The 9,122-nt window shown below is 45.1% G+C and overlaps 1 protein-coding gene across 5 annotated transcripts; it reads left to right on the plus strand.

Annotated features, from left to right (window-relative positions):
• The first annotated feature begins 846 nt into the window (after positions 1-846).
• LOC122375077 (39S ribosomal protein L34, mitochondrial-like) lies at positions 847-6,048 on the plus strand. Of its 5 annotated transcripts, none has more exons than XR_006255338.1 (3): positions 847-1,046; positions 4,976-5,048; positions 5,559-6,048. XR_006255338.1 is itself a non-coding variant. In XM_043354234.1 (3 exons), the coding sequence occupies exons 1-3, from the start codon at positions 860-862 to the stop codon at positions 5,809-5,811; spliced, it is 345 nt and encodes a 114-aa protein (XP_043210169.1). In that variant the 5' UTR covers positions 847-859; the 3' UTR covers positions 5,812-6,048. The 5 variants fall into 5 exon arrangements, 2 of the variants coding, with proteins under 2 accessions (XP_043210169.1, XP_043210168.1); XM_043354234.1 differs by having other exon boundaries at positions 847-878; XM_043354233.1 differs by lacking the exon at positions 847-1,046 and adding an exon at positions 4,228-4,256.
• The last annotated feature ends 3,074 nt before the right edge of the window (positions 6,049-9,122 follow it).

Below are 9,122 nucleotides of genomic sequence, written 5' to 3' on the forward strand. Positions count from 1 at the left end.
ACATACTGTACTTAATAATGCACCTATACGTACTTCTTCGATACGTACTTTTGTCCTTCACGTACTTTTATCCATTAGTCGTGCTTTATACTTTACGTACTTTTGCCATGCGTAGTGCGTACTTTTGTCCTTGACGTAGTTTTGTCCATGCGTATTTTATACTGTACGAACATTTGCGATGCGTACTTTTGTCTTACGTGCCAGGGGCGTCGCCACAGATTTTCGACAGGGGGGACGGAATACGGATCGGCCGACTAAAAACCCAAAATTAGGTATCGTTACCGCACTTTTTCAGGCCGATGCACTATCTGTTCAACGATACTGGGCTGAATTCCTACGCGGTACGCGTCCGAAGTATTCATTTTTACACGGGTAACCAGAGCCTCCGGTCTTCTAAGTTCTATCAGGGTATAATTGTTGACACATGCCGTCAATCTGATAGTTAACTAGTGTTAATGTATACATCATACGTGGTGGTTGCTTTAGGTATTTGTCACAACTCTGAACTCATAATCTCTTTTGGTCTCCAGTATGAATGGGTGGCGCGGGTCGGCGCGAAGCGCCGCGAGATTTTCGTCGAGGTCGGAAATGTATATGCATATGGATGACGCTACAATAGCTTGACATGCAGTGCAAATTGTGGCAGACAGCAGTAGTTTCCCCCAAGGCTATATATATATATAGTTTCCCCTACTAAAGTGGTGGTTTTCTACCACAGACGCTCGTCGAGGTCGGAAATTCCAAATACGCGACGTAGTGTGCTCGCGCGCGTGCAGGGTCTCTGCGATCGAAAAAGAGCGCTAGCAGCGCGCCACTCGACGCCGCAATTGTCAAAAGCGGCGTGTTAGTATGCTTTATTATGAATGATGTGTGTAAAAGTGAGTTTTTATGTTGTTTATTTGGAGGAAATGGTTGGAATAAATTAAGTTATTTTTATTTCTGTTGGTTGGAGTTTTTATTCAAAAGATTTCGGTCAATACCATTGATATTTACTGAAAATACCTTCGCTTGAATAAATTACAGATATTTGGCAACTGAAGTGTTAGGTAAGCCTAAATGATATGTAAAAAGGTAAGAGACACCCTGATTATCATTTAAGAAACGAAAATATATGAATTTTCCTTATAAGACTCGCTCAATATGCTACTCCGCGGTTTATGCCCCGAGGGTGTCCGAGGGTTCCCGTTAGTTTGTCGTTGGCGCTCGGCTCGCGCGCGAGCCGACGTCACCGCCTGTGACGTCGGCTCGCGAAATACGTCATACCCTGCACACAAAATAGCCGGCTGCCGAACAGCTGAGGGGAGCTGTGCTAATTGCTCTTGTCCATCCAATAGAAGTTATTAAATATTTTGCTTTGTGTATTCCAAAAGGAGAGGGAACTATTTTATTTGTGCCTTCAGGCTTCATGTCAGAATTGAAGGTGGATCATTAAATTTTCAAGGCAGTTTAAACAACTCATTTCAATTTGGTCTATCTCGTATATAAGCAGTGGCTAAGAAGAAAAGTTGATCAATCCTGAAGGTCAGTCATCGAGTGCATCAACTTGGCAGCAAGATCCACAAGGACGGAGGATATATTGTATACCTGTCCTGTAAATCAAAGCATTTTTGTGCCTGCAAAGGCTTGAGTTCTTTGTGGTGTGTTCGGAGTGAGGCTATATGGCCTTTTTTGTTGTATGTTTACATAGGCGCGGGAGCCGGGGGGGCAGTGGGGGCAGCTTGCCCCCCCAACTCTGGGGCCGTGGGGGCGGTGCCCCCACAGCTTTGAGACGGAATACCACACTTTTTTTGCAAATGTTTTCTTTTTTTGTTGAAAAAGCCGAGGGGTGAAAAATAAGTGGCCTAAAACCGGTGAGAAAACTAGATTTGGGGGTACCCTAGGTTGATCTCTATTATGGTGTGCCCCCCCAGTCGGAAAGTACTTCCCGCGCCCCTGTATGTTTATGTGGAGATTGAATATAACTGTGACCCTGTACTTGTTTGTATACTTACTATGGTCAAACAAGGAACAGCACATTCACATAACATACTCACCTAGCACCTAACTCATAGCTATACCCTGCAAGTGCAGGCAGCAGGATCTGTACTTGTTCATGTTTCAAGCATTAGCAAAGCACTAAAGTAGCTTAGTAATCATTTCCCACATTTTCTGAGCATCTAACATGACATACAGCAGTGCAGAGCAGCTTCAGAGAAGAAACACTTTAAATGCACAGACTCACACCAGCCACCCAATGAGCCAGTTCCTCAGTTGACTGTTTCTGTGGATGCAGCTTGGCAAGGTGAGCTAACTATTGGCAAGTAGAAGGTTAGCAGGTAAGATTGAGTTAGGGTGAGTACCTACCTATAACTGGGTGCTACTGCTATGCAGGTCTTGGGTAGGCTGCAAATATGTGTGATGATTGAGATTAGGTCAGCTGTCAGGTTATCTCATTGCTCAGGTCACATTTTTATGGACACTTAGCAAATTAAAAAACTAACATAACCTAATCTAAGCTAACCCGACTAAACCTAAACAACTGCTGACTATAGGAACTAAGCACCTACCTACTTGTGCCTACATCTCATAACATGTCAAAGTAGAGTTCCTTGGTGGAAGATTACCCTCACTACTTTTTATCCCAGCCTTGTGAAGAAAACTAATACTTCTAAGCTCTGAGTCACTGCTGGCCATCCACAGGAAGAAACGCTGAGACTGAGAGCTTTGCCATTGTATATTGGACCAACAATCACTATCACGAATGACTATGAACACATTATGTGATCACATTGTTGCATGGATTGTCACATTGACAATTTTATAACAATCCTTTTTTCAAGAAATACAGTAATGATTAACATCAAAATCAACATAAAGTGGATTTAGTGATCAAAGCTTTCTCCTCCAGTAGCAATGGAATGATCGCATGTTTCATTTGCCAGACACTGAGTACCTGATGCTGGTGATGCACATTACAATCTGCATAGCATTGGCATCTAAGCATAGTAAAGCTGCCAAAGTCCATTCATTCTAGATTTTTAACTTGATAGTTAGCACTAATTTATCTTGCTGTTGTAAGTTATCATTCAATATCCATACCAATACATCAATATGCGCTCATCAGTCAACATTTGCATTTTGCTGGCATGATCCTGCTCAGCGCGCTCTTCAGTATTGCTCAAAGATCTGCAATATTATAGATTGTTTTCGGGCCAATAAGCTCTTTTAATTTTACTTTTTCTTGCTGATATATGAGCCCGATCAACTTGCGGTTATCAACCAAAATTTCATAACTTCAAGTTCAACTTGATATTGATATTGCTCAGGAGTCAGGACCTCTCACTCTGTCAGCCTCCTGGATACTTCGGATTGTTTTCAGTCACATGCTTCTTAAATATGATATGAGTCAATCTTAAGGGATTCAAAACATCCAACAAAACGACGTACAAGAGTACGGAAACCACCAGATAAACTTAAAAAGCGCCTTGGAACAGAGCCAAGTGGTGCTCCATTTGTTTGTTTACAATGACTGTAGTGCTGATGTATTTTTAGGACTCTGAAGGTCGGCTTATAAAAATTGAAACGTTTTTACAAAAGTTGTAAGGCAAGTAATATTTATCTGAAAGAACTAAAATATTCAAAAGCCAAACACTATGAAATACATGAATCGGAACGAAAAAGTAACCCAAAAATCCAGCCTAATCACCGGCTCCTAAAACTGCAACAAAATCAGCACTTTTCCCCGCAACTCGTTGTCCAGACGTAAATATGCCTGCTCATACTGCATCCGAATATACGCGGCTGTCTCATCCCTATCTCCGTAACGTGTCGTGTGCGACCAATGACGTCACGGCATTGTGGCGTTCTGATTGGGCGGTAGCTTCGAATCGCCCGACTGGTGGTCCCCGCTCGACAAGCGCACGTGGGCCGACTAGGCATTTGTAGAGGCATTGACGGCAGAAAAAGTGAGCTAATGCAGAGCTCTGAATATACTTGAATAGTGTCTAAGCCGTTAGTAATACGTAACATGTCACATAGGTTTCTTGTTCGTCTTGATTCGAGCTTTCATGTGATATAATTTTTACCCGAGTATCGAGTCTGGCAGCTATGTGGGAGAGCCCTAAATTTGGGTCATTTTCCATATGATTGCATTACAGCCGTCCGACCCTTCGTACCTGTGACGTCACGGAAATCGCTGCTTCGGCCTAATGAGCATACCTTCTATATAGGGCCTTGGTCCAACACAATAGGGGAAATGTGGGGAATTGGGGTTTTGGGTGGGCAGACTGAGAAATATTTTTACATGATGGTGATTATGTGATATTTGAAAAAAATACTCAGTTGCAGCTCTGTTACAGCCACCTTACCTCACATATGTCTTCAAATATTTAAAAGTACAAATTGATAGTTTTAGAAAGTAGATTTGAATATAAAGGTACCAATTTGGCTGGGGTTCTGGGTTCCTGCCTGAGTGTTTTCTGGTGTCACTTGTGACTTTATTTATGATATAATGAATAATCATGCCTAATTTGGTGTTTATCAGAACTACCTAGTGGGACAAGGTAGTTGGTACAGTCCACAGCAGAAGTAATGTGTGGTTTCAGTCATAGGTATGTTTTGCTTCTGAAGCCTAGGAACGATTAGCCAGACTGCAACGAGACTTTAAATGTAGCTTACATGTATCTTCACCCTTGCAGCTACAACTTTATCTATTGACGTCTTCTTTTCAATCAATCCGCATTTAAAAATCGTCAGTCAAAGCCATCCGTTGAGATTGGTAAAACCACACATTACTTTAGCGGTGAGCTGTACCTATTAGGTTGTTGCTTATTTTCAGATAGGAATTAATATTGAGTGGAATGATATGATCATTGATCATGCTCGGTAGTCAGAAGGTGCCTTTTTATTTAATCCTCATTGATTTTATTGATTTAAAATACTCTCACTGTGTGTGTCTATCCTAGAAGTATTTTCCTTGCTAATGCTGCTTTTTCAGATATCTCTTCAACAATGAGTGTTTTGGGAGTGATTCAATCAGCATTGTATCGGCCATTCATTGGGCTCAGGAGGTAAGTGAACCATCTAATTGGACATATTGCCTTATGACAGATATATTAATCATGGAAAGCTTTGCTTTGGGAGACTTAAAAGAAACCTTTTATAAATGTTTCAGTTTGAACTTTTTATTAGACTTTTTGGCATTTTTTCTTATTTGTAGTGATGTGTAGTTTTTATGTTAGCCTAAGATGATATCAACACATTCTGCAACATTTTAGCCTAAGATGGCATGATTGACATGCAAAATAACAAACTGGTTTTTCACCAATTCCAAACAAAAAATGTTTCCAACAATTTGAACTTGATGTAGGAGAAGGTAAATGAAGTTTCCTGGCAGTCACAGCGCTTCAGTTCTATAATTATTGGGGTTACTATTACTTCTTCCTGTTAATGGCAGGCAGCAGGCTATACCTGAGTGTTTCGGGAGTCATCGGAAATATTCGTCGGTAGGTTATGAAATAAAAGAAAGCCTTGCAGAGCTCAATAGCGATTCTACTGATGCTGACCGCTGGTTTTCACAGCTTCTCCTCTCTGACGTGCCGCGTGGTATCGGCGGCGCCGACACCGCTCACCTCGCCCGGACTGCTGGACGCGTGCGTGCGCCTCTGGCCAGCCGCCGGTCAGCTGCGCACCGCCATGCGCGTGCATTTTCCGCGGCCGCGCGAAGTGAAACGGCTGCGCACCCACGGCTGGAAGACGCGCCTGCAGACCCCGGCCGGCCGGCGCATCATCATGCGGCGACTGCTCAAGGGTCGCCACGTGCTATCCCACTGAGAGGTAACCGCGCCTGTACTGCTGTGTGTGTGATTACGGCTGAACGCTGCACTGGTCGACAAGCATAGGGCCGACCGCTGCTGACAGACGCACGTGGTGTGACCCGTGAGGGATTACCTAGGTGTAACTTGAGTGAAATTGTTGGTCCATGTGACATTCAAATCAGGACATAGCTCGTTTTTGTATGCCGATTGCCGATACTGTCGGAACTGAAATACAAATTAAAGAGAGATGCAAGTTCTAAGTTATCGAAGCAGAAAAATTGGCACTTCCTTTCACTGCTAGTTGATCATTTACGAGGCCGATAGCCAACAGGCAACAGGGACTATATTTTATGACACCGAAAAGTAGCCTTTCACAAGCTGTAGTGGTGCTGCCGCCTGCCATGATTCGTAGCACCTACATTTCCTTTCCTATTTCATTTTTATTTGGGTCTTACTCTTCCATATCACCAATCACAGATAACAGTAGTACTGGATTGGAAACAGAATATTGGCAGTTGCAGTAAGAGGCCGAATGTTTTTATGCGACGGCGCCAAAATGGGATTCTCGCGTGCTGCTGGGTGGATAATTTGTGTGTTGTGTATTGCAAGAAATCGTCATTTTTGTGTTTTGTCGTTTACATTTAAAATCGAAGCTACCAATGTTACTTTCATTTGCTTAAAAAATTAAAGTATTTCACTTTTAATTTGATTATTTAGAGTGCACAATGCGTGGTGTTTTCTTTTGAAAACAAAGTGTGGTGCAAAGCCTTACATACGTATAGGTACAGCCCACCGCTTAAGTAATGTAGGGTTTTACCAATCTCAACGGTTGGCTTTGACTGGCGATTGTTTAATGCGGAGTGATCGAAAAGAAGATGTCAATAGCTAAAGTTGCAGCTGCAAGGGTGACGATACATATAAGCTACATTCAAAGTTTCATTGTAGTCTGACTAATCGTTCCTAAGCTTCAGAAGCAGAACATACCCATGACTGAAACCCCACATTACTTCTGCTGTGGACTGTACATCAGCAATGGAGGAGGGGAATGAGCGGTAAAAACCTGCCGTTCTGGCTACAACCCAACGATCCAAGAGGAACAAAAAATTAAAACAGGAGAATCTGTCTCACATGCCACCTATTCGCTTTTCTCACCGAAACATCTCTACGGGCTCAGTGGGTTGGCGCCATGGGTCACCGTGACCGGGCTGAGTGAAATCAGGACTATTCCGCTGCATGTGTGAGCTGCATTTCAGAAAGGAAGATTTCGAAGATGATCGGTCATTTCGCACCGGCATGCAGAGACAGCGCCGTCGGCTCAAGAGCGGCGCAGTCCTGTCAGTATTGACCAGCGTGGATTACGCGATGCCCCCTGTGCACGAGCGGCCAGCGAAACTAGCCATGGCATCCGCACGCCACTCACACCAGAAGCAGGTTATGAAAGACCAGACCGATGCGTTCTTAACGAATGACAATGTCAGCTATCAGGTGGCAACTACAACTGGTCGAGTGTCCGACAGTTCCTGGAGAATGAGGCGGTACTCCGAAGTCGAACTAAGGGCCTCAGATGGTGGTCACTGGTCACGTTTCAGCCCCGCCGACGCCTCCGCCCGAATGGCACCATCAGCATCACAGCAGGAGCGACAGCAGGATGGTGCTCTTGTCATCCAGGAGCCAGTGGCCGCGGTGGCGAAATCCACTGAAATGGAGGACCTGGATGACAGCGCCAAGGCCTCCCTGGGACACAGCTCTGGCGCCTTGGCACGCTCGGCCACCAGGCGTAACAAGTACGGTGCCTCCGCCAGCCTGCTGATCTATCTTGGGGCTACGCCGCTGGAGGTACGACTGGAGAAAGACGAGGAAGACATCGACCTCACCGTGAGGATCTGCCATATTTGGAGGCAACTGCCGAAGATGAAAGCTAACAGGAACCAGCTGCTGGTCTGCGATCAACCAAGAAGTGACGAAGATAGTCCTAAACCGGGATGTCGAACTGACCGGAAGTCGTTTGCAATGATAGCCACGACGTCCTTAGGAGCCTCCTTCCAGAGATGTATGCGACGGTTTTCAATCTATTTGCTGGAAAGTGTGGAAACATGGTAACTGATAAATGAGGCAGACACTCAAGACCGTGCCTGTCCATCGAAAGTCAGGAAGCAGACACCCCAGCGGCAATTCGGTTGCACCCCAGGTGCAACCCGATCGAGGAGCGACAAGAGGCCAAAGCTCAGCAGGGTCAAGAAGATGTAAGGCGGGGAAGTAAGGTCGCTGATGAAATTGGGAGGGCAGGCGAAGCGAAGTGACACTTGAAGGGGTGTTTTGTGACGTTGGTTTGAATTGTGACGTTTGGATGGTTTGTTGTGACAGGACTGGTGTCGATTAGCATGTAAATAAAGAGATCAAACTCCCATGTACAAGTACTTTTTGTGGATGAGAGTGGGAAATCAGTATAATCAAATCAGTGGCATACGTTCCCTCACCACGGCGAGGAAAGTGTAACCAGCAATGTTTAGTAAAATAAATTGCCATTATGCAAAAATGCAGCACTAAACACGAGCACGGCTAGATTGCTTCTTAATGAGTTTCATTCACATAAACCAATTTTTTGTTTGCCTGTGTGAGAAGATATCGAAGTCTGGGCACGAAATATTCGGTTCTGTTTTCGGCCTCTTACTGCAGCCACGGAATCCTGTTTCCAATCCAGTACTACTGTTATCTGTGCACCAATTTATCTGCATCCCATGGCCATTTTATGCTCCGCTGGCTGTTTCCGGACTCTGCGCCTTCCCACCTGCCTGGGCGCCTCACTCGGCCGTGTCGCGGCCTGTCTGTGGGGTGTCACTTTTTCACCGGTCAGCGGTCTCCCATGGCCGAGTTTCCCAGTGCGCTGGGCACCGGGGGTGGTCTGTATTGAGGCCCGCTCGACTGTGTCGGACCGCTGTGACGCCGCGACGGACGGCGTGGCAGCCACGGTGACGGTTGCCGGGCGGTGGCCGCCCCAGGTCGACTCCTTGGGGCCACACGGTCCGCCGTCCAGAGTGACTCCGGGGCTCACAGAAAACAATCAATTCAGGCGCAATTCATCGTACATATGCGGCACGCGCGCATGTGATGCGCGTGGCATATGTAAATGGACATAGGTATGTAATCAAATCGAGGTCTGTGGCATATGTAATTATGCGCAAGGCCATATTGTGCGTGCAAGTTTTGGTCACAAATATTACGGGTTGTGCCGAAATCCATCATCATGACAAAATGTTTTGTTTCACCGGTTTTATAATAAAAAACATGGTGATGGTGAAAAGCACCACTTTGGGGGTTTCGGGGTGG

The sequence above is a fragment of the Amphibalanus amphitrite genome, unplaced genomic scaffold (genome assembly GCF_019059575.1).
Source record: "Amphibalanus amphitrite isolate SeventyFive unplaced genomic scaffold, NRLGWU_Aamphi_draft 001769F_arrow, whole genome shotgun sequence".
NCBI classification, from domain to species: Eukaryota; Metazoa; Arthropoda; class Thecostraca; order Balanomorpha; family Balanidae; genus Amphibalanus; species Amphibalanus amphitrite.

What these genes read in the sequence shown, in the direction of transcription:
- LOC122375077 (XM_043354233.1), top strand. Translation starts at nt 4,235, where the DNA reads ATGTGGGGAATTGGGGTTTTGG. An exon ending in GTGGGGAATTGGGGTTTTGG is followed by an intron (nt 4,257 to 4,975) that starts GTGGGCAGACTG and finishes CTGCTTTTTCAG; the next exon opens with ATATCTCTTCAACAATGAGT. An exon ending in CCATTCATTGGGCTCAGGAG is followed by an intron (nt 5,049 to 5,558) that starts GTAAGTGAACCA and finishes TGGTTTTCACAG; the next exon opens with CTTCTCCTCTCTGACGTGCC.